The following is a 25,000-nucleotide window of genomic DNA, read 5'->3' on the forward strand; positions in this document are numbered from 1 at the left end:
AAACAGCAATACCATAATATTTAAAATATTTAAAACTAATTAAATTATTTGTCCTGTCCTAAAACCCACTATAATAATATAAAATTATACCCAATTTAAAATTGTAGAGTTTCAGATTTATGCCAGACCGGCCTCTTGGAACAGATAGGTCTTTAGGGCTCGGCGGAAGAGGCGTATGTCCCCCATTGTACGGAGGTCAAGAGTGCAGAGAAGAGCAACAAAGATGATGAGGGGGTCTGGAGGCTAAACGGTACAATGAATAGTTAAAGGAACTAGGATATATCCTGGTAGCCCACTGGTTGTATGCAGCATTGCAGGCTAACTCTGCCCACAGCCAGGAGTTCGATCCTGACTGGCTCAAGGTTGACTCAGCCTTCTATCCTTCTGAGGTGGGTAAAACGAGGACCCAGATTGTCGGGGGCGAGATGCTGACTCTGTAAACCGCTTAGAGGGCTGAAAAGCACTGTGAAGCGGTATATAAATGCTATTGCTATGTCCAGCGTGATAAAGAGAAGGACGAGGGGGGACAGGATAGCAGTCTTCCAATATCTCAGGGGCTGCCCCAAAGAAGAGGGAGTCAAGCTATTCTCCAAAGCGCCTGAAGGCAGGACAAGAAGCAACGGGTGGAAACTCATCAAGGAGAGAAGCAGCTTAGAACTAAAGAGAAACTTCCTGACAGTGAGAACAATCAGTGGAAATGCTCGCCTTCAGAATTTGTGGGTGCTCCATCCCTGGAGATCCTCAAGAAAAGATGAGACAACCATTTTGGAACGGTCTCTTCCTTGAGCAGGGGGTTGGACTAGACCACCTCCAAGGTCCCTTCCAACTCTGTTATTCCATAATTCTCAGTCCCTCAAAAGGATTTCTTTCACAGCCCCTATTTGGATATTTGGGGAGCTTGACCTTTCTTAGTTTGAAGCCACGCAAGGTGGGTTCATACAAGAAACCTGCCGAGTGTTTGGGTCACAGTCAACCTGCATTCAAGGCATTTGCACAACGGGAGGAGAAGATGGATGCCGGTCAGTTTGCAGACCTGTTCAAGAAACGCACAATGACCACATCCAAAGGAAATTGGTGCATCATCTCTTAGTGGGGTTTTTTTGGGGTCTTCTACTGCAGGGTGACGATGGTCCGGATGTCCGTGGGGGCTCAGGAGACATCCTGCTGGTGCACGCGACGGAGACGGCCACGGTGGAGGGGACGGTAAAAGGTAAGAGGGACCGTGGGCTCACCCCGATGCAAGGCCCACATTCGCAACTCGTGTGAGATTTTGCCGTCGAGACACAGGAAGGATTTTGGAAGGAGATCCTTGAAAAGTTGCTCAAAGTCACCCAGCCGGCTTTCATGCCTAAGGCAGGACTAGAACTCACCGTCTCCTGGTGATGGGTCCAAAGTCACCCAGCTGGCTTTCATGCCTAAGGCAGGACTAGAACTCACCGTCTCCTGGTGATTGGCCCAAAGTCACCCAGCTGGCTTTCATGCCTAAGGCAGGACTAGAACTCACCGTCTCCTGGTGATTGGCCCAAAGTCACCCAGCTGGCTTTCACATCTAAGGCGGGACTAGAACTCACCGTCTCCTGGGGATTGGCCCAAAGTCACCCAGCTGGCTTTCACATCTAAGGCGGGACTAGAACTCACCGTCTCCTGGTGATTGGCCCAAAGTCACCCAGTTAGCTTTCATCCCTAAGGCCGGACTAGAACTCACAATCTCCTAGTTTCTAGCTTGCTACCTTAACCACAAGCCCAATCTGGCTCTATAGATTCAGTTTTTAAGTTTTCAACATATTTTTTGCATGCCACCCAGGGTCCCCCTATGAGGGAGAAGGACAGTTTCTAAATACAATCGATAAAACAAATCAGTGAATAAAATATCTACTCTCCATCCTGAGCTATATTATGGTCTGGAAGACGGGTATAATGGTCAACCGGGCTTTCTAATCGTGGCTTCCCAGGTTGCTACAGTATTTTGTGGAGTTGTGTTTGCTGTTTTTCCTTTGCCCAACTCTCATCTCTCTGGGTGCTCCTGGCCCCTTAGGGTCACGAACGCTTAGAAATTCATCCCGGGTGGAAGCGGTGATGCCCCCCAGATCGAGAAGACCCCCTGCTTGATCAGAAGGTGAATTAATTTCTATTTTTGTCCCTCTTTTCTTCCTCCCTCGCCCAGACTTGGTGCTTTACTGCGAAGCCTTCTTGACAACTTACCGAACGTTCATTTCGCCCGAAGAGCTGATAAAAAAACTACAATACCGATATCCTTTTGGGGAAGGGGATAGACAAAATGGGGGTGGAGGGGTGACTTTCCCCACCCCCCAGGATCTTGAGAAGTGCATGGTGCTGGATATTGTCTTGTTAGATGACACCTACACCTACAATGTCCAAGATCAGCACTAGACTAGACCAACTTCCAAGCTGTAAACCACAAGAAGTAAAGTCCTAATCCAGACTCAGCTGAAGGATTCCATGTGCGCATCCGTTTCCTTTCCAGGTACCAGAATACAGGAAAACAGTTTTGGACAGGACTTTGGAGGTCTTCTAGTCCAGCCCCCTGCTCAAGCAGGAGACCCTATGCAAGCAGTCCTCAGCTTACAACTATTGATCATTCAGTGCTGAAAAGAGTGACTTATGACCGTTTTTCACACTTAGACTGTTGCAGTCTCTCCCGGACCAGACCAGACCAGACCAAATGAATACAGAACTGGTTTGTCATTGTCTTCTAAACCAGCCTGTCCAATCTTGGCAACTTTCAAGACTGGTGGACTTCAGCTCCCAGAATTCCCCAGCCTGCGTGCTGACTGCAGAATTCTGGGAGTTGAAGTCCACACGTCTTTAAAGTTGCCAAGGTCGGGACACCCCTGTTCTAAAAAGTTGTCTCACTTGCCAGTGTAGTCTACAGCTTTGGAGATTCCCACCCAGGAATTTGATCCTACTAAGACCAGCAGTGTTGGCTGGTTGTTCTCACCACCTGTTGTAACTTCTTTAACTCACCCTCCAACGTATGAGAAGTTCTGTCACTGTCCAGACAACAATAAGAAACGAGTCAGCAAGAATACTTTTTTTGTCCTGGTCCGAGTGGTGGATGAATTATGGTAAGGGGAAACTCTGTTAAATATGGTTTTTTTGGGGTGGGTGGCTTGGATTTGATCTGCAGAAGAAGAAGAACAAGCTAGAACCAGACCCGGGTTCTAGATCACCCAATAGTCAATACGCTAAACGTATTCTTGTATTAAACTTCACTACCTATAAAATAAACATAGTATATGATCTGTGGATTGTTAGATGTCTTTTAACCACACATGGGTTCTAGGTCACCCAATAGTCAATATGCTAAATGTATTCTTGTATTAAACTTCACTGCCTATAAAATAAACATAGTACATGATCTGTGGCTTGTTAGATGTCTTTTAACCACACATGGGTTCTAGGTCACCCAATAGTCAATATGCTAAATGTATTCTTGTATTAAGCTTCACTACCTATAAAATAAACATAGTATATGATCTGTGGCTTGTTAGATGTCTTTTAACTACACATGGGTTCTAGGTCACCCAATAGTCAATACGCTAAATGTATTCTTGTATTAAACTTCACTACCTATAAAATAAACATAGTACATGATCTGTGACTGGTTAGATGTCTTTTAACGGATCTGAACCTTCTGTGGATGTAACTGCTTGGGCTGTCAAATTTCCTCCTACCATCATGAGGACTAGCCCATTGAAGATCTACTTTAAGATCGTGAGGGCTAAGATGTGGGAAACCTCGTTTAAGTTCAGAGAAAGCTTCTCAGGACCCCAATCGAGTTCCACCTTGGGGATCCACAGAGGCGTCGCATCAGCTGCTCCTTGGTGGATCTGAAGGGTAGGCTTCACCGGATCGCTTCCTTTTCCAGTTTGGTAGAGCTGACCGAGGAGATCCTGAAGCTGCTGATGGAACTGGTCTTCCGCTTGGTCTGCAACGGAGAGCTGAGCCTCGCCCGGGTTTTGCGCAAAAATATCCTGGACAAAGTCAATCAGAGGAAAATGCTGCGTTACACCAACTCCATCAAGCCTTTGGCAGCCCGATGGGTGGCAGCGAGGTAAGATGGGTGGCCAAGCTCCACGGGGGAGAACCATAGGGGGGGAAAAACAACCCAGAAACTTTACTAAGGAAGCTGCAGTCCAGAATGCTTAGCCAATGACAGAAATTCATCCTTTCTGCAATTATTTCTGCAGTCAAATAGGATGAGATAACCGGGATGTTGAATGTCACGTTCAGCCCGTCATTTCATGTTCGTTTGGGTTTGTTTTCTCTTTTTGAAGGGTGAATATATATATATATACCCTTCTCAATAAATCTGTTTCTTTTCTCCTTTGTTTCTCTTTTCCAGGCCTGGCACTCTCCATGATTTTCACAGCCACGAAATTTCAGAACAGCTCACGCTCCTTGACGCCGAGCTGTTTTATAAGATTGAGGTACAAAAACGATGCATCGAAGTTAACCACCAGCGTATCATCTCAGCCATCCCTAACTCATAATTCTAGGTGTTCTCGTTGCGTGTGTGTGTGTGTGTGTGTGTGTGTGTGTGTGTGTGTGTTTTAAGGCCCTATCAAGTCCAAGGAGGGTGCCCGTTGCATCTCTGCACAATGCCCGTATCTTCAGCATGTTTCCTTTCCAATCAAAGGAGTAGCTGGTTTCTAAAATCATTTCCGGTTCTTCCTGCCCAACCAACCACATAGAGGTCCGCTCTCTCCATGTGCCCATTGTATCTCTGCATAACTCCCTGTTCAAATGACCTACCGTTGCCCGGTGGTGCCATCCTGGTTGTGGGCAGGACTCAGAAGTCACCCCCGGGGTGCAGATATCAAACACCTGCCTTCGAAGGAGACTAGACTAGACTAGACTAGAATAATAGAGTAGAGTAGTAGAGTAGAGTAGAGTAGAGTAGAGTAGAATAGAATAGAATAGAATAGAATAGAATAGAATAGAATAGAATAGAATAGAATAGAATAGAATAGAATAGAAGTTGATACTGCAGTAATGGAAGAGCTATCTAACTTTTCTATGTCCTCTTCATCCTTTTCAGATCCCTGAAGTTTTACTCTGGGCAAAGGAACAGAATGAGGAGAAAAGTCCCAACTTGACGCAGTTCACCGAGCACTTTAATAATATGTCTTACTGGTAAGAGAGAACAAGGGTTCCAGTCTATTTCCCAACAGCTATGAAAGCCAGCTAGGTGATTTTGGGCCCATCCATCCATCCATCCATCCATCCATCCATCCATCCATCCATCCATCCATCTATCTATCTATCTATCTATCTATCTATCTATCTATCTATCTATCTATCTATCTATCTATCTATCCTCTTATCATCTATCTATCTATCTATCTATCTATCTATCTTCTTATCATCTATCTATCTATCTATCTATCTGTCTATATCTATTTATCTATCTATCTGTCTATCTATCCATCCGTCCATCCATCCATCATCTATCTATCTATCCATCATCTATCTATCTATCTATCTATCTATCTATTCTCTCATCTATCTATCTATCCATCTATCTATCTATCTATCATCTATCTTCCCATCCATCCATCCATCCATCCATCCATCCATCCATCCATCCATCCATCCATCTATCTATCTATCTATCTATCTATCTATCTATCTATCTATCTATCTATCTATCTATCTATCTATCTATCTATCTATCCTCTCATCATCTGTCTGTCTGTCTATCTGTCTGTCTATCTATCTATTTTAAAAAAAAAAGCTGGACTCAGTTTCCCCCCATATAAGAAATTTAAGACGTCTGGTCAATTTTGTAAAATCTTTTTCTAATCCGCAGGGTCCGTTCGATAATCATGCAGCAGGAAAAGTCTCAAGACCGAGAGAGGCTGTTGCTGAAATTTATCAAAATCATGAAGGTAAAGCTCCAGCTGGGGATGGCTGAGGGAGGGAAGAGGGCTGCCACAGGTAAGCAAGGTAAGTAAGGTAACAGGTAAGCCACAGGTAAGTAACACAACTGCCTCGATTCTCCCTCTCGCCCGCAGCACTTACGGAAACTCAACAATTTCAACTCCTACCTGGCCATCCTCTCCGCGCTGGATTCAGCCCCCATTCGGCGTCTGGAGTGGCAGAAGCAGACCTCCGAGGTGGGTTGCTTTCACTTTTGACGGGGGGGGGGGTTCCCTCGGCTTACGACCACAGCCCAGCCCAAAATTTCTGTCGCTAGGCGGGACATTCGTTATGGGGGGTTTGCCCCGCTTCGTGACCTTTCTCGGCACGGTTGCAAAGGGAATCGCGGCAAGTTGTTAAGTTAGGAACGCAGCTGTTAAATGAATCTAGCTTCCCCACTGTCAGAAGGTCACGTGACCCCGGGACGCTGCGACCGTCGTAAATATGAGTCGGTGGCCAAGCGTCTGAATTTTGAATTTTGGGATGCCGCGACGGTGGTCTGAAAAACAGACATAAGTTACTGTTTTCAGTGCCATTGTGATTTTGAACAGTCACTAAATGAAGTCATACAGACTACCTGTATTTCACATCCATATTTCTCCTTGCACTCTCTCTCTTTTTCCCTCTCTCTCTCCCTCTCTTTCTCTCCCTCTCTCTCTCTTTCTTTTTCTTTTTCTCTTTTTCTCTCTTTTTTCTTTCTCTTTCTCCTCTCTCTCTTTCTCTCTCTTATTCTCTCTTTTTCTCTCTTTCTTTCTCTCTTTCTCTTTCTTTTTTCTCTTTCTCTCTCTCCCTCTCCCTCTCTCTCTCCATCTCTCTCTCTTTCTTTTTCTTTTTCTCTCTTTCTCTCTTTTTTCTTTCTTTCTCTTTCTCTCTCCTCTCTCTCTTTTTCTCTCTTTTCTCTCTTTCTTTCTCTCTTTCTCTCTTTCTTTTTTCTCTTTCTCTCTCTCCCTCTCCCTCTCTCTCTCCATCTCTCTCTCTGTGTGTTTGTATGTGTGAGAGAGAGTGTGTATAATAAAAGAGTTTGATGATGCCACACTCCAGTTCTTCCAAGCTAGCCCACCTCGCCAGACCCAAAGTTAAGATGACCAAAGTAACAGTAATTGGAAGTCTATTTTTCTGTCATTTAAGAACATTTTGTACGTCTGCCCGCTCCGTCCCTCCCACTCTGGGCAGCTTACAAAAATAACATTCATGGAAATCGGCCCTCGTGAGCGAGCAGAAGACCTTGGCTGAGGCCCAGCCAAGTTCTAACTTCCAAGCGGTCGCTAAACAGATGCTTGTACAGTAAGTCAAGGACTACCTAAACTTTTCTTCTTCTTTTTTTTCTAGGGCTTAGCGGAGTATTGTACTCTGATTGACAGCTCGTCCTCCTTCCGGGCTTACCGGGCTGCTCTTGGTGAGGTCGAACCCCCTTGCATCCCTTACTTGTGAGTAGCTACACAACCCTTCTTTTTTTCCCATCTCTTTGGAGAACATTACAAAAGCCATCTCTTCAACCTGAGCCTAACCCATTGAGAACGCCAACCCAGGTCATTAAGCGGAGCTCTTCCCTTCCCCCTCTCCTTCTCCAGGGGCCTGATCCTGCAAGACCTGACTTTCGTGCACCTGGGAAACCCCGACTACATCGACGGCAAAGTCAACTTCTCCAAGCGATGGCAGCAGTTCAACATCCTGGATAACATGAGGCGGTTCCAGCAAGTGTAAGGGGGGGGGGTGTTCCCTGCTTCTTTGGCCTGTGGCTTTCTTGTTCCCCGTGTCCACGTTTCGGGATGTCGGGAACCAGGCATGCTTTTCACACTTAACGACCGTCGCAACATGGTCACTGGATCAAAATTCAGTCCTTCGGCAACCGACTCATATTTATGACAGTCCCGGGGTCACGTGATCCCCTTTTGCGACAGCCAAAGTCAACAGGGGAAGCGAGATTCATTTAACAACCACGTTACTAACTTAACTGCAGTGATACACTTAACAACAGTCGTAAATGGGGCAAAACTCACTTAACAAACGTTTCACTTAGCGAGAGAAAAATTGGCCTCAATTGTTATCTTAAGTGGAGGAGAGTGCCTGTATTTTATAACACTGAAGGGTTGACCCAACTTGGGTCCGTTCTGGTCTAAACGGTCTAAACGGCCCCTCTCTCTCTGTCTCTGATCTTTGCAGGCATTACGACATCAAACGCAACGATGACATCATCTCCTTTTTCAACGACTTCAGCGATCATCTGGCCGAGGAGGCCTTGTGGGAACTGTCACTCAAAATCAAACCCCGAAACATCACGCGGCGGAAAACAGACCGGGAAGAGAAGACTTAGGAAGGGGGGCGAAGCAGGAAGGCCGTGGGCATCCGATTGGGACTGGCGACGAGCTCGAAGCCTTGGCACTCCGCGCAGATCTCTCTCCCCTCCTTTGATCTTTCTCCATCACTTCTGGGCTCTTGTACATCGCCCTCCTGGTCTGGAAAGTGAGGGACAGAAAAGAATCGGAAGGGTTGACTTCCCGCTTGGCCAAATGTCAAGTTGTACCCAAGATGTGTGTGTGTGTGTGAGAGAGAGAGAGGTGGGGGGAAATCAGCCAGCCTACATTTTTTGCACACTCTCAAGTGGAGAAGAGAGACGTAAACCGAGATCGCCATGGGGTAACCATGGATGGGTTTGGCCAAGGACATTTCCTGAAGACCGTGCCGAGGAGAACCATCTCAGATACTTCCACTCTAGGAAAAAAAAAAAGTGGGCCGAGCCGAGCCAAGGAAGCTTGGAAGGGGTGGAGGTAAACTCTGGGTCCTCCACCACCTTCCCTGTCGGAGACGGCGTTGACCCGACAACACCGGCTGACGTCGTCCTTCTGGAGAGTAGGGACAGAAGACCTTGTGGGGGGCTTTCACCAACCGTCCTTCTCTCCATCTCTTACCCGAACTTGAATCGCTTCCTCCTCCTATCCGAAACTCTAGTGTCATCTCTTCACTCTCCACCCACCCCCCGACGTACGGATTTCCGCGTGGGAAACGGGGAACGTCTAACTTAGCGACGGTACTAGCTTGTAAAGGCAGTAAATATGTAGAAAAAAAACACAGCCCGCCTGTACACACACACGGGATCCTAGGACCATTGCGTTTTCGTGGCGATGTGCATGTTTGAATTTGCCCGTGGATATTTTTTTCTTTCTTTTGTTTTTTGTTTTTTCTTTTGGGGGGGCATTTGTCATTTTGTTTTGGTTGTTTTTAGTTGGTTATTAATATTATTATTATTATTATTATTTTGGCAAGGAATCGTTTTTTAAAAAAGGAAAATGGATAGGAACGAGACAAAAAAAAAACTCTAGGCTGTGAAGGCATCAGCCGAGGCACAAGCCACAGTTAGGTCAAACCCATCGTGGGCAGAATTAAACCAGGTTGGTTGGGATCGTTGGGCTCCAGAGACAATGACTAAACCTAAATTTACTCCCATCCCAACCGTTAAAATAAGAGGCAGCATCCCCTTGAAGGTTCTCTTCCAGAGTACCTGCCAGATGTGTTGGACTATCACTCCCATGCGGCACAGCCGGTGTTTTGTCCTTCAGCTTCCCTCAAGGCCTGCTGGAGAAATTTCTAGGGCTTCTTCCATTCTCTGCTCCCTGAAATCAGATAGCCGAGACTCTTGCCTTCCCCATTTGGGAAGGTTATGGTTTGGGGCGTAATTCATGCTTCGTCTTTGATTTTCTCCCCTTGCTCAGTGGCCAGAACTGAGGTGGCCTCTTTCCACGGTTGCTTGTCTCCTTCTCCATCACCCCTACCACCTTCCCCTTCTCTCTTTTTCTTCTCTGTCGCCATCAATTCTTCTCCTCTTTTTCATTCTCTTTTCCTGCTCCATCTCCTAAACCACCAAAGGCATCATCCCTTCTCTTTTTTCCTCCTCCTCCTCCTTTTCCTCTTCCTCCTCCTCCTCCTCCTCCTCCTCCTCCTCCTCCTCCTCCTTTCTCCTTTTTCTCCATCATTATGATCCTTCTTCTCCTCTTCCTCTCCTCATTTCTTCTCCATCATTATGATCCTTTTCCTCCTCCTCCTCCTCCTCTCCTTTTTCTCCATCATTATGACCCTTCTTCTCTTCTCCTCCTCCTCATTTCTCCTTTTTCTCCATCATGATTCTCCTTTCCTCCTCCTTTCTCCTTTTTCTCCATCATTATGATCCTTCTCTTCCTCTTCCTCTCCTCCTCCTTTCTCCATGATGGATATTCCTCCTCCTCCTCCTCCTCATTTCTCCTCCTTTTTCTCCATCATTATGATCCTTTTCCTCTTCTCCTCCTTCTCCTCCTTCTCCTTTTTCTCCATCGTTATGATCCTCTTCCTCCTCCTTTCCCCACCCCCTCCTCCTCCTCCTCCCCATGCTGGGGAATTCTGGGAGTGGAAATTTACATATCTTCAACCTGCCACAGTTGAGAATCACTGAGCTACGGAGAGCAGCGCTGAGGAAGGCGTGAAAGGAGAAAAAGGGGGGAGACTCCGTTTGATTTTGGAAATCAAAAGAGAAGCCTGATAAACGTTTACAAAATTGTCCTCGGTTATCTTAACTTGGCTGCCTCATCCGCCAGGTCTCCTGAGCCCAACACTGTGTATTTATGGCTCAACGGTGTAGATCCCCAACTTGCAAATAAAAAAAAAACTGAAAACCGTTGTTGTTTTTTATATTCAAGGGAGAGAAGAAGAAAAAAAAACCTAGTGAAAATAAACGCAGTTAAAGAACTCCGCCTCTTCGTGATTGTGCTTTTCCTGCAATGTGGCCTCTGCCCAGCAGCATAGCGTAAAAGATCGTTCTTGCTTCTGTCGCCATCAGCGGTAACAAGGTTTTCAAAGATGCACCCGTGAATTCAACATGCAAATGTATTTCCACCTATGCCAAGTTGAAAATAAGTAGTTGAAATGGGCATTGAGGAACTGATCAAAGAAATTCAGGTGGTTTGGTTTTTTTGCCCTTTGCTATATCTCAAAAGCTTAGGCACTAGTGGCAACATTGCAGAGAAGACTGTTCTCATAAGCTCTCTGTCTCTGTCTGTCTGTGTCTGTCTGTCTGTCTGTCTGTCTCTCTCTCTCTCTCCTATCATCCATCCATCTATCTATCTATCTCATCTATTTCCTATCCATCTATCTATCCATCTATCTATCCATCTATCTATCCATCTATCTATCTATCTATCTATCTATCTATCTATCTCATCTATTTCCTATCCATCTATCCGTCTACTCATCTATCTCCTATCTATCCATCTATCTCTTCTGTCTTTCTATCTACCTATTTCCTATCCATCTATCCGTCTACTCATCTATCTCCTATCTATCCATCTATCTCTCCTGTCTGTCTGTCTGTCTATCTATCTATCTACCTTCCTATCTACCTACCTAATCTATTTATCATTGATCTATGTATCTGTCCTGTCTGTCTATCATCTATCTCCTGTCCAATCTATCTTCCTATCTATTTACCTAATTTCTATTTATCATTGATCTATATATCTGTCTGTCTGTCTGTCTGTCTGTCTGTCTATCTATCTATCTATCTATTTATCTATTTCTATCATCTCTATTATATATCATCTCTCTATCATTATCTCTGTCATCTATATATCTATCATATCCATCCATCCATCCAATCTTTTTACCTGTGCATGAAGATCAGCTGCTGATCCCTATTACACCTGTAGGTCAGTGGTCAAATGATGGACACGAATGGGCAAAAATCCTTCAAGCATTTATTGTTCCTAAATTGAGCGTCCTAAATAAAAATTGGTATGGAATTGCTGATGTCTTCACAGTGCCGGGCCCCTGATTGGATCTCAGGGTTTGAAGAACCCATGGATCAACATTCACCCTCCTGACCTGCCTCGGGGGATAACCTGTGTAGCTTTTCCAAGGAGATTATCTGGCATTTTCTTTAAACACTTCTTGGACCAGACTGTTCTTGTATTTCTTGAAATAAGACTAATGAAATAGCAATTAAGTTAGCCTTGGTAAGTCCATAGAATGGAATGGAATTAGAGTAGAGTAGAGTAGAATAGAAAATAGAAATAGAAAATGGAATGGAATAGAACAGAAAATGGAATAGATTAGAATAGAATAGAAATAGAATATGAAATGGATAGAGTAGAATAAAAATAGAAATAGAAATGGATAGAGTAGGGGGGTGTCTCATCACTTTTTTTTAGGACAATCGTTCTTGCAAGGTGTTGACGTGGTTGGTTTTGGAGAAGAGAAAGAAGCATCATTGTGAGAAACTGGTCCCCAAGCTGGCAAAGACTCCACGCCACAACTTTGTAGGAAACCCTAAGGTCCATCCCAACCCCCTTGGGTCATAGATACAGGGTCACCACCACGTAGACAATCCAGCCGATGGACACAAAGACGCCGAAGAAGAGGCTGAAGAAGACGAGCGCGCGAGCTTTGCGGGAGGCCACCGCGGCTTGGATGAGGTCACCGCGTTTCAGAGCGGCCCGGGTCTGTGTGAGAAAGAAAACGGAGGATCTCGGATCAACGTCCACTTGAGCTGAGAAACAGGTGAGGAATAATGGACCTCTGCTCAACTTCTTCCTGGGACGCCGGGCCAAGGGCAGGCAAGTCCTGGATGGAGGACCACAAGGGATCCCAAACTTTTCCGTTGCTAAGCGAGTCAGTTGTTAAGGTAGTTTTACCCCGTTTTACGGCCTTTTTGGCCACAGTGGTTAAGTGAATCAATCACTGCAGTTATTAAGTTAGTAACCTGATTGTTAAGTGGATCGGGCTTCTCCTTTTGACCTGTCAGAAGGTCACCAAAGAGGATTGTGTGACTCCGGGACACGGCGACCGTCATAAACATGAGTCAGTGGACAAGCGTCCGAATTTTGATACTTGTGGCCACGGGGATCCACAAGTGTGAAAAGTCAATTTTTTTTCAGTGCTGCGGTAAGTTCAGACAGTCGCTAAATGAAAGGTTAGATAAGTCAAGGGTTAGTCTGAGATGGTGTAAGTTCTGCTTGAGCAGGGGGCTGGACTAGAAGACCTCCACGGTCCCTTCCAGCTCTGTTCTCTTCTACCTACATAAGTCTTTTTCTTCTGTTACTGAGCTAACAACTTGATTTAGGTTCTGGGAATTGAAGTCCACCCATCTCAAAGCAAGGCTGGCTGGGGAATTCTGGGAGTTGAAGTCCACCCATCTCAAAGCAAGGCTGGCTGGGGAATTCTGGGGGTTGAAGTCTACCCATCTAAAGTGTGCTGGCTGGGGAATTCTGAGAGTTAAAATCCACCCATCTTAAAGCATGTGAGTTGAGGAATGTTCCTAAACTTCTGCTTTTTCCTTTGCTGTAGCAGTACATACCTCATGGGAATACACAAGTGCTATCAGCCCTGTGAACAAGCAGCAGAAAATTGTCACCAGCACAGATTCCACCATATAATCCTTGGATGGCAGCCTCTGGTCACCAACTTGGGGGGTCTCTCCAGGCCAGGCACTCTGGTACTGAAAGAAAAGCCAAAATTGAACCATCTTGAACTGAGAAGCTCGCCCAATTTTTCGTTTGATCAAGATACATCCCATCTTTCTTCAGAGGTTCTGATGATGTTACCTAGTTGGGTCATGAAACGTCTGCAAGAAAACAACCAGGTTTAGAGAGCACCAAAGACCCCACATTCCTCCTCATCCTCCTCCCTGCAAACTCTGCTTCCTAACTAGCACTGATGATGTTACCTAGTTGGGTCATGAAACGTCTGCAAGAAAACAACTAGATTTAGAGAGCACCAAAGACCCCACAGTCCTCCTCCTCCTCCTTCTCTTCCTCCTCTTCCTCCTCCTCCCTGCAAACTCTGCTCCCTAACTAGCTCTGATGATGTTACCTAGTTGGGTCATGAAACGTCTGCAAGAAAGCAGCCAAGTTAAGGGTATCACCAAGGAGCCCAACAGTTCACTCCTGCAAATATTCTCATGTATAAATTGCATTTCCCCTTATTTTCAACTCACAATGGTGAAAGGATAAGGACTGGATAATACATTTGGCGGTTGGCGTGGAGATGTTGGCTGGTAAAAGATGTAACTCCGTGGTGGAATGTCAGCTTGGAACGGTGGATACAAGTGAATGTCTTTAGGATCCGGTGGAGCATACGGTGGAGGTTCTTCTACGAAGCCTGGATTGATGGTTCCCATGTTCTGGAGATGATCTGATCCTGCTTGTTGGTTGGGCTGGGATGGGTCCTTCTGCTCCGTTGTGAACTTGGCAGGGGCTGCACTTCCTGGAGAAGGCTGGGCCTCTCCTTCTCTTTCGACATCCCTTGGGTGATCTGGAGATGGGCTCGGACGGGCTTCTTCTCCATCCATGTTGGTGTCCTCCACACTTGGTGGGTCGAATGGAGAGAGGTTTCCCCACGGGTCCTGCAATGAAGCAACAGCCCCCATAATGTTGATCATCAAGTAACCTTTGGCTTCCCTTTCTTAGTAAGTTGGATCATTTGCAAATATAAACAAAAGGAAGGAAGGAAGGAAGGAAGGAAGGAAGGAAGGAAGGAAGGAAGGAAGGAAGGAAAAAGGGAGGAGGGGAAGAAAGAAAAGCGAAGGAAAGAAAGAAAGAAAAGAGAAAGGGGAGGAGGGGAGGGGAGGAAAGAAAAGAGGGAAGGAAGGAAAAGGGAGGAGAGGAAGAAAAAAGAAAAGGAAGGAAGGAAAAGAGGGAAGGGAAAAAAGGAAGGAAGGAAAGGAGGGGAGGAAAGAGGAAAAGAAGGAAAAGGGAGGAGGGGAAGAAAAAAGGAAAGGAAGGAAGGAAGGAAAAGAGGGAAGGAAAAAAAGGAAGGAAGGAAGGAAAGGAGGAGGGGAGGAAAGGAAGGAAAAGGGAGGAGGGGAAGACAAAAGAGGAAAGGAAGGAAGGAAAAGAGGGAAGGAAAAAAAGGAAGGAAGGAAGGAAAGGGGAGGAGGAGAGGAAGGAAAGGAGAGGAAGGGAGGAAAGAAAAGAGAAAGGGAAGGAAGGAAAGAAAGAAAGAAAGAAAAAGAAATGTATTAATTATATTTATTCAGGGCCGTTTTTCAGACTTACCAGCGTCCCCGTAGTTCATATGATCAGAATTTGGACCCTGGGCAACTGGTTCACATTTATGACGGTCGCAGCGTCCCGGGGTGTGTGTGTGTGTGTGTGTGTGTGTGACGGGATCCCCTTTTTGCGACCGTCTCACAAGCAAAATCAAAACAGGGAAGCCGGTTTCACTTAACAGCCGGGCTGCTCACCTGCGGGGACTCACTTAACAACTGTCCCAAGAAAACGGGGCAAAATTCACTTGGCCGACGTCTCGCTCAGTGACGGAAATTGTGGGCTCCCCGTTGGGGTCGTAAGTCGAACGGCGGCCCTTTGATTTGAACTGCACCTTGCTTCCGTTGCAGGTAGACTGCCTTGAGCCCTGGAGGTTCTGCCACCAAGGCCCCTTTAGCATTTTGCACAGTTTGGTCTTCAGGAAAAAAAGGAGAACGACACCCACACCCATCGCCCATCCTCGGCCAGAGCTTCTACAGTATTTATAGAAAAAAAATTGAGGCGGTTACCTGTCTTCTCCGCAGCCCCCTTCCTCCTTCAAAGATCTGGGCACCTCAGCCAGGTGGGGGCCCTGTCCTCCCTCTGCCTGCCCCATGCCATCTTCCTCACCCCGGCTTGGAAAATAATGGCGCCCCTGGGCCCACCTTTGACTCATCCGAGTCGCCAAGGTTCGTTTTCCAGGGACTTATTAATCATTGACGGGGTTATTTGCAGAGGGACGTCGGTGTGTACCAAAAGCCAAGGATGTCGAAGGCCGCTCTGTGTGTGTGTGTTTGTGTGTATTTGTGGTGTGTGCAGTGAGAAGCTGTGCCAAGATCCTGGCTCGGCTTGGCAGTGCCAGCATCTCCCCGCCCAGAAAGAGCCGAGTCAGGGCGAAGGGCAATGTCTACACCTTTCCAGCTCCAATAATCTGGATTCATTTGGGGTTTGATTGCCAAGACCTTTGCTCTGTCCATAAACTCTGAATTCCTCCAGGGTAGGTTGCCAATGTGTAGCCACACAAACACACACCCAAATCTTCACAATCTGGCATTTGCTTCTGCCTCCTCCCAGGTTTTACACACGTTTGGCTGCAGCCCCAAAATCCCCCCCCCCCCCAAAGAGCCGTTCTTCGTATATTTTAGTCTCCAGGCCTTGGATCATCTTAGTTGCTCTTCTCTGAATTTTTTCCAAACTCTCAACATCTTTTTTGTGATAGGGTGACCCAAATCGGCTGCAGTATTCCAGGTGTGGCCTCACTAGGGTTTTATAAAGCGGTAATAATACTTCGCGTGATCTTGATTTTCTGCCTCTGTTTATACAACCCAGGATTGTGTTAGCTTTTTTGACTCCTACGGCACACTGCTGGCTCATAGTCAAGGGATTGTCTACTAGGACTCCAAGGTCCTTCTCACAGTTACTGTTTTTTAGCCAGGTCTCACCCAATCTGTACTTGTACCTTTGATGTTTCCTGCCTAGATGTAAAACTTTGCTTTTCTCCACATTGAAACTCATTTTGTCAGATAGACTAGACTAGATTAGACTAGACTAGGAATAGAAGATAGAGAATAGAATAGAAATAGAATAGAAAATAGACTAGACTAGACTAGGAATAGAAAATAGAATAGAATAGGAATAGAAGATAGAGAATAGAAGATAGAGAATAGAATAGAATAGAAAATAGAATAGAAAATAAAATAGAAAATAGACTAGGAATAGGAATAGAAGATAGAGAATAGAATAGAATAGAATAGAATAGAAATAGAATAGACTAGACTAGACTAGGAATAGAAAATAGAATAGACAAGGAATAGGAATAGAAGATAGAGAATAGAATAGAATAGAAATAGAATAGACTAGACTAGGAATAGAAAATAGAATAGAAAATAGAATAGACAAGGAATAGAAATAGAAGATAGAGAATAGAAGATAGAGAACAGAATAGAAAATAGACTAGACTAGACTAGGAATAGGAATAGAACATAAGAGAATAGAATAGAAGATAGAAAATAGAATACATGATAGCAGTGTTCCAATATCTCAGGGGCTGCCCCAAAGAAGAGGGAGTCAAGCTATTCTCCAAAGCACCTGAAGGCAGGACAAGAAGCAACGGATGGAAACTAACCAAGGAGAGAAGCAACCTAGAACTAAGGAGAAACTTCCTGACAGTTAGAACAATTAATCGGTGGAACAACCTGCCTCCAGAAGCAGTAAATGCATCAACACTGGAAGTTTTTAAGAAGAAACTGGACAGCCATTTGTCCAAAATGGTATAGGGTTTCCTGCCTGAGCAGGGGGTTGGACTAGATGACCTCCAAGGTCCCTTCCAACTTTATCATTATTATTATTATTATTATAAATAATAGAATAGTTGCTCAAGATCTTTTTGGATCCCGAGTTTGTCTTCTGGGGTGTTGGCTACACCTGTCAGTTTGCTGCCATCTGCAGATTTGATGAGTTCCCCTTCAACTCCCTCATCTAAGTCACTGATGAAGATATTGAAGAGTTTACTTGGGGCTAAGACAGAGCCTTTGGGGGTACCCCACTGCTTACTCCTCTCCATGGGGATGTAGTATCACTGAGGACTACTCATTGAGTACTGTTTGTCAGCCAGCTACAGATCCAACTGGTGGTGATTGGCAGTCCAATTTCCTGGAAACGAAGCATGGATGAATTAAGTAGACTTTAAATATGGGCACGTGCCCTCTACTTAAATAATAATAATAATAATAATAATAATAATAATAATAATAATAATAATAATAATAATTATTATTATTATTATTATTATTTATTGAATTTATATACCGCCCTATCTCCCTTACGGGACTCAGGGCAGTGAACAGGCGATAATAAAAAACCACGATAAATATACACAAGTTTCTGTTCTAAAATCGAATTAAATAACAGGCCTGCTCTAAAAGTACCCCATACAAAACCCCCACTAAAACATAATCAAACTACGCCAGGCCGGCCGCACGGAATAGATGGGCCTTAAAAATCCAGATTTTTAAATTTGAAATAAAAAAAATAAAATAAACCGAAATATCTAGCTTGCAAGCTAAGCATTATGCATCGCCAAGCCGGATATTACGTAGCAACGTGGGGGGGGGGAGGAAAAGATCAAAGGAAATTGGGATACACGTTCTGCCGAAGCCCCGCCCCTTTTGCCGTCAAGCCCCGCCTCTTCCTCCCGCCCCATGACAGCCGGTCACGCGTGCGCTGGGAGCGCGGCTTTCGTCCCAGACCCGGAAGGACTCCGTTTCCCGGCATGCCTCGCGCTCCAGCCGCTCCAGCGCGGGGCTTTTTTTTTCCTCGCGCGGGGCCTGCTGGGAGGCGTAGTTTTCTCCCCCGCGCTCGGCGTTTTTTCGGCCCTGCCGGACTCATGGCCACCGCGGGCGGCCTCGCTTCCAGCTCCAGCCCGGCCGGAGAAGCGGAGCGGCCTCACCCGCGGCCCTTCCTGATCGGGGTGAGCGGGGGCACCGCCAGCGGCAAGGTATCGTTGCAATTCTGCCATTCTCCCATTTTTGCAAAATAATAAATAATAATAATAGTGATGATCATAATAAACCTTTGCAAAAATCGGGCCGTGCAAATGCATTGCCCCGGGCGGGCGGGAGGGGGAGGAATTGCAGCTTCTTCCGCTGCTTGCAAAAGTGCAAGCAAAAGGTGCTTTTTTGGGGGGGGGCTTTAAAGTGGGGCGAGGTAGAAGGGGGGGGGTTGCATGATGATGCTCGATGCATTCGCAATAATAGGGCAGAAAAGCAAAAAAGGTGACGAGCAAGATGCATCTCTTCCAATATCCCTGTGGGGCAGGGTGGGGTGTTGTCTTCCAACTTGGCCCTTTGATGACTGGTGGACTTCAACTCCCAGAATTCCCCAGCCAGGCAAGCCTGGCTGAGGAATTCTGGGAGTTGAAGTCCACCAGTCATCAAAGGGCCAAGTTGGAAGACCCCTGCGTAGGAAAAGCAGGAAGGGTGGTGGGGGGGAAGGAGAGAAGGTTTAAAATCCAGGATGGAAGCCCTGTTGCTTCAGGTCGGGCTGGGGTCTGGGGGGGTGTGTTGTTGTTTGTGCTGCAAGCTGTCAACGGCACTGACTGACGTCTTTTTCCCAAAACAGGCTTGGGTGGGCTTGACACGTGTGGATGTCAAGGGCAACAACAGCTGCCCGCTTGTATTATCCTATATATGATCTGTGATCTCTAGCATCACGGATAACATCCGTTTGTAATTATGTGTAGTACGAGGTGTGATTTCCGTTTAGTTCCTGTGAATAGGTGCGACATTTCTGGTTACTGACAAATGAATAAGGCTGGCTTCGTTTGGTCTTGGCTGCTAAGATTGATTGATTGATTGAATGTATATCAATAAAAGAGAATCTTTGTAGCTCAGGGTTGAAAGGAGGGGGGTCCTTGGTGCTCTCTGAGTTGGCTGGTTTTCTTCCAGACGTTTCATGACCCAACTAGGGAACATCATGAGTGCTAGAAGGGAGGGGGGGTTGAAGGGAGGAAGAGGAGGAGGAGGAGAGTGAGGTCCTCAGTTCTCTCTGAGCTGGGTGGTTTTCTTGCAGACGTTTCATGGCCCAACTAGGGAACATCATCAGTCCTTGTGAGTGTGGCTTGCTCCCTGTTTATATACAATAGCTCAGAGTGGGATTGTTTTCTTGCAGATGTTTCATGACCCAACTAGGGAAACATCATCAGTGCTAGTAGGGAGTGGGGGTTGTGGAGAGGAGGAGATGGGTCCTTAGTTACATCAGGTGTGGGTCATTGGGAGGTGAAGTGGAGTTTGAACCTGTACCTGTAACTTCTGGCTTTGCTAACTTTCCTCCTTGGTCGGTTTGCCCGTTCTGTCCGTCCCTTCCTCCAAAGTCAACAGTCTGTGAGAAGATCATGGAACTGCTGGGTCAAAATGAGGTGGATCATCGTCAACGCAAAGTTGTCATTCTCAGCCAAGATCGATTCTACAAGGTCCTCACCCCAGAACAGAAAGCCAAAGCCTTAAAGGGACAATATAACTTTGACCATCCAGGTATCTATTGGGCCACCTCGGTTGAGCTTGGAAGGGTGGGTGGGAGGAAGAACCCCAAACTAGGGTTCTGGAGGCCAGGGGTGACCTCCGACGCCAACACATTTTGAGTAGTTCCATCGATGAGACGGAAATATAACCTTATGGGTTCCTCGGTGCTCTCTGAGTTTGGTGGTCTTCTTGCAGATGTTTCATGACCCAACTAGATAACATCTTCAGGGCTAAAAGCGAGTGGGGTGTGTAGAGAAGGAGAAAGGGAAGAGAAGGAAGAGGAGAGGGAGGAGGGCTGTGGGTTCCTTGGTGCTCTCTGAGCTTGGTTGTCTTCTTGCAGACACTTCATGACCCAACTAGGTAACATCATCATCAACAACAACAAATAAGGCCTTTTTACTAATCACCAATGTCTTAATGACCTGATCCTGCGCACAACTTTATAACTATCTAACTTCTATCAATCTTCCTCTTTGTCCAGATGTTATGGTTATAGTCCATCTCTGTGACTGCAGGAACAACTCTGTGGAATTTATTTGGCGATGTTTTCAAATGTGATTGGCCTTTGACACCTTCATTCTAGGTTTGAAAGAGTGAGGGCTGGCCCAAAGTCCCCTGCCTGGCTTCATACATAAAGGAGAACTAAACTTGTGGTCGGGTTGACTTCTAATCCAGCCCCAGAATCACTAGACCAACTCAGATTCTGACAGATATTAATGGTGTTCCATTAAATTCATTTGCCTAGAAACTTCTGAATAACAGAATAACAAGAGTTGGAAGGGACCTTGGGGGGGTCTTCTAGCCGAACCCCCTGCTCAAGCAGGAGACCCTATGCCATTTCAGACAAATGGCTGTCCAATCTCTTCTTAAAAACCTCCAGTGATGGAGCACTCACAACTTCTGGAGGCAAGGAGTTCCACTGGTTGATTGCTCTCTCTATTAGGAAGTTTTTCCTTGGTTCTAGGTTGCTTCTCTCCTTGGTTAGTTTCCATCCGTTGCTTCTTGCCCTGCCTTCAGGCGCTTTGGAGAACAGGTTGACTCCCTCTTCTCTGTGGCAGCCCCTCAAATATTGGTAGACTATTATGTCCCCCATAATCCTTCTCTTTCTCTTAGACTAGACATACCCAATTCCTGCGACTGTTCTTCATATGTTTTAGCCCCCAGCCCCCTCATCATCTTCGTTGCTCTTCTCTGCACTCTTTGCAAAGTCTCAGCATCTTTTTTTATATCATGGCGACCAAAATTGGATGCAGTATTCCAAGTGTGGTCTTACCAAGGCCTTATAAAGCAATAATAACACTTCACGTGATCTTTATTCCATTCCTTCTAATCTGGAATATTCTGGAAGTCAACTGAGATCTCAGCTGCTTCCTTCTGGCAAGTTTCTCAATCCTCTTTTTTCCTGTAGATGCTTTTGACAATGATTTGATGGAAATGACGCTGAAGAACATCATTGACGGCCAAGCGGTGGAGGTCCCGACGTACGATTTTGTGACCCATTCCAGGTCAGTGTCCGTTCCCTGGATCTGGCAGGCAGGCAAGTGTGGTGACCACGTTGTTGTTTTTTCCCCCTTACATTTTTTTTGCTGTTTGGTTGTCTTTTCCCTTAATGGCCACACGATTTATTTAATGACCGTGGTTAAAAAAATGGTCATAAGAACAGATCTGGTCACGTAATTACTCTCTTAATGACCGCATCACTTAGCACTCAAATTTCCGATCTCCGTTGTGGTTATAAGTTCCTGTGTTATAAATAGATAAATCTGCCTAGCCTAATTTGTCAGAGGGCAGCTTTAAAACTCACCCAGTTCCTCAAAACTTTACAGATTGTCCTCAGCTTAAAAACTACTACAGAGGCCAAATTTTTTATCTACCTCTTGAGTCCTTTCCCAGGACCTGGGATAGGCAGATGTGGATGTTTGATGGTATTACAGATAACATCGCAGGATGGAAGCAGTTCCTAGTAAGGCCGCCTTTTGCAATTGACTAATGGTGAATTTGTCAATGCCGATGATGGTGTTCAAGTGGTGCTCCAGTTGTTTTAGGATTGCACCCAAGGTGCCTATTACTATTGGTACTACCCTTGCTTGCTTTTGCCACACTCTTTCTAGTTCTATTTGTAGGTCTTTGTATTTTGTTATCTTCTCCCGTTCTTTCTCGTCTGTTCTGCTGTCTCCAGGCACTGCCACGTCCACTAGCCAGACTTTTTTGTCTTTCTTATCGACAATTGTTAAGTCCGGGGTGTTATGTTGCAGGTGCTTGTCTGTTTGAATTCTGAAGTCCCAGAGCAGTTTAATTTTATCATTTTCTATGACTTTCTCTATTTTATGATCCCACCAGTTCTTGCTTACAGATTATTGTTATTGTTGTTATTATTACTTATTATTATTGTTATTATTATTATTATAGTAACCATTGCAACAATTCACTTAACAAATGTGGCAACAAAGGACATAACACGGGACCAAAACAAATGTCTCACTTAGAGCAGCAGACATTTTAGCCTCAAGTTGTGATCCTAAGGCGAGAACAACCTGTATTCCTGTGTGTGTGCAAACCAAGTTGCTGTTTGGACAGCTGGCTTTCCTAGTGTGTATTTATATTTTGCTGTGTGACTTGGATAGTTACTCTTGAACCATTTCATTGGCACAGATTGCCTGAAACCACAATGGTTTACCCTGCCGACGTGCTGCTGTTTGAAGGGATCTTAGTCTTCTACAACCAAAACATCCGGAAAATGTTTCATCTTCGGCTTTTTGTCGACACCGATTCAGACGTCAGATTGTCTCGGAGAGGTGAGACGTTGGTTCAGAATAGAGCTGGGAGGGACCTTGGAGGTCTTCTAGTCCAACCCCTTGCTTGTGCAGGAGACCCTGTACCATTCCAGACAAATGGCTGCCCAGTCTCTTCTTAAAAGCCTCCAGTGATGGAGCATCCATAACTTCTGGAGGCAGGTCGTTCTACTGATTGATTGTTCTCCCTGTTAGGAAATTCTTCGTTCTAGGTTGCTTCTCTCCTTTGCTTCTTCTCCTGCCTTCAGGCGCTTTGGAGAATCCCTTGACCCCCTCTTCTTTGGGGCAGCCCCTCAGATATTAGAAGAATGCTATCTGGTCAGTGTTCCAATATTTGAGGGGCTGCCCCAAAGAAGAGGGGGTCAAGGGATTCTCCAAAGCACCTGAAGGCAGGACAAGAAGCAACGGATGGAAAGTAATCAAGGAGAGAAGCAACCTAGAACTAAGGAGAAATTTCCTGATAATGAGAACAATCAGAGGAACTCCTTGCCTCCAGAAGTTGTGGGTGCTCCATCACTGGAGGTTTTTAAGAAGAGATTGGATAGCCATTTGTCTGACATGGCGTAGGGTCTCCTGCTTGAGCAGGGGGTTGGACTAGAAGACCTCCAAGGTCCCCTCCAACTCTGCTATTCTGTTATTCCAATCCTCCATTCTGTCTTCTCTTCGGTGCTTAGAAAATCTTAGAGACAGTCATGTTTTTAACTGGTTTTTCTTCTTTGGTTCCTTCCATGGCAGTTCTCCGCGATATGAAGCGAGGAAGGGATTTGGAACAGATTCTGACCCAATATACGAAGTTTGTCAAGCCTGCCTTTGAAGAGTTCTGTTTGCCGGTATGAAAACTCTCCCTTCTTCTTTACAAACCATCCCAGTTTTCCCAAATAAGTTGGTGGGGCGACGGGACTCAGTTTCGCTTAGCAACGATTCACTTAAGAATCAAGTTGCCCGTCCCAACAGCAAAGATAATCTTTATACATAGGTAGTTCTCGAATTCAAACCCGTTCCTTTAGCATCTCTTCAAACTAACTGACAGCCAGCCGGTCCTCGCTCTTATGACCATTGCAATACACCCACGGTCACGTGATCAAAATTTGGATGCTGGGAACCAGCGTGCATGTATAGTCACGTGATCGTCATTTTCCCATAAGCCGTGAGCCTGTAGGTGGCTTTGTGATTGATTTAATTTTTTTCCCAAAATAAAATAAAAAATGGTGACTTTTTTCAGCCCGGCTTCCCACGAGCAAAGTTCGGTGGGAGAAGCCGGGTTCGTTTAAGGACGACACGGCTCATTCACAACTGCAGTGGTTCGCTTAACAGTTTTGGCCAAAAAAAAGGGGGGGGGGTTGATAAAATGGGGCGACTTGCTTAACAATGGGAATTGCGGTCTCCGTTTGTGATCTATTGGTAGAAGTCGAAGCTTATTGAGTGCCTGTTGGAAGAAATCTTAGCCTGTTTTCTTTCTTCTGGCTAAGATGGCTTCTGAACAGATGCTGCTTGCTTAGGCTGGGTTGTTGTCGTTGTGTGTCTTTTGAGAATGGTGACTTCTCTTCCCTTCCCTTGCAGACCAAGAAATATGCGGATGTCATTATCCCTCGAGGCGTGGATAATATGGGTAAGAAACATGCCTGTTTGAAATTTATGGAGAAAGGGGAGGGGGAATTATCCAATCCAGGGGTCTTCAAACTTGGCCCTTTGATGATTTGTGGACTTCAACTCCCAGAATTCCTCAGCTGCTGGCTGAGGAATTCTGGGAGTTGAAGTCCACAAGTCATAAAAGGGCCAAGTTTGAAGACCCCTGCTTGTGGATTTCAACTCCCAGAATTCCTCAGCCAGGCACGCTGCTAGATGAGGAATTCTGGGAGTTGAAGTCCACCAGTCATCAAAGGGCCAAGTTTGAAGACCCCAGCTTGTGGACTTCAACTTCCAGAATTCCTCAGCCAATCACGCCTGGCTGAGGAATTCTGGGAGTTGAAGTCCACACGTCATCAAAGGGCCAAGTTTGAAGACCCCAGCTTGTGGACTTCAATTCCCAGAATTCCTCAGCCAGGCATGCTGCTGGCTGAGGAATTCTGGGAGTTGAAGTCCACCAGTCATCAAAGGGCCAAGTTTGAAGACCCCAGCTTGTGGACTTCAACTCCCAGAATTCCTCAGCCAATCACACCTGGCTGAGGAATTCTGGGAGTTGAAGTCCACCAGCCATCAAAGGGCCAAGTTTGAAGACCCCTGGTCCAGTCCAGCTGAGTGAGATTCACGTTTGGCAGGC

The 25,000-nt window shown here is 45.7% G+C and overlaps 2 protein-coding genes across 3 annotated transcripts in view; both read left to right on the plus strand.

The window, feature by feature from the left end:
- The window catches only part of RAPGEF1 (Rap guanine nucleotide exchange factor 1), a 31,812-nt gene extending 23,555 nt beyond the window's left edge, over positions 1–8,257 (plus strand). Inside the window, exons 12-22 of the mRNA XM_029284864.1 lie at positions 1,120–1,210; positions 2,165–2,249; positions 2,994–3,086; positions 3,890–4,075; positions 4,367–4,451; positions 5,063–5,157; positions 5,834–5,912; positions 6,039–6,140; positions 7,273–7,370; positions 7,515–7,643; positions 8,107–8,257. Coding sequence (XP_029140697.1) covers positions 1,120–1,210; positions 2,165–2,249; positions 2,994–3,086; positions 3,890–4,075; positions 4,367–4,451; positions 5,063–5,157; positions 5,834–5,912; positions 6,039–6,140; positions 7,273–7,370; positions 7,515–7,643; positions 8,107–8,257 — 1,194 coding nt within the window. The remainder of the gene's footprint in view (positions 1–1,119; positions 1,211–2,164; positions 2,250–2,993; positions 3,087–3,889; positions 4,076–4,366; positions 4,452–5,062; positions 5,158–5,833; positions 5,913–6,038; positions 6,141–7,272; positions 7,371–7,514; positions 7,644–8,106) is intronic.
- Positions 8,258–18,315: 10,058 nt separating this feature from the next.
- UCK1 (uridine-cytidine kinase 1) overlaps positions 18,316–25,000 on the plus strand; it is a 7,448-nt gene continuing 763 nt past the window's right edge. The window contains exons 1-6 of one of the 2 annotated variants that reach the window (XM_015820003.1): positions 18,316–18,426; positions 19,801–19,960; positions 21,357–21,453; positions 22,601–22,743; positions 23,476–23,570; positions 24,301–24,349. In XM_015820003.1, coding sequence (XP_015675489.1) covers positions 18,316–18,426; positions 19,801–19,960; positions 21,357–21,453; positions 22,601–22,743; positions 23,476–23,570; positions 24,301–24,349 — 655 coding nt within the window. The remainder of the gene's footprint in view (positions 18,427–19,800; positions 19,961–21,356; positions 21,454–22,600; positions 22,744–23,475; positions 23,571–24,300; positions 24,350–25,000) is intronic. The other variant, XM_015820004.1, reaches the window with a different exon arrangement.

The sequence above is a fragment of the Protobothrops mucrosquamatus genome, unplaced genomic scaffold (genome assembly GCF_001527695.2).
Source record: "Protobothrops mucrosquamatus isolate PMUCROS unplaced genomic scaffold, P.Mucros_1.0 scaffold1039, whole genome shotgun sequence".
Classification (NCBI taxonomy): domain Eukaryota; kingdom Metazoa; phylum Chordata; class Lepidosauria; order Squamata; family Viperidae; genus Protobothrops; species Protobothrops mucrosquamatus.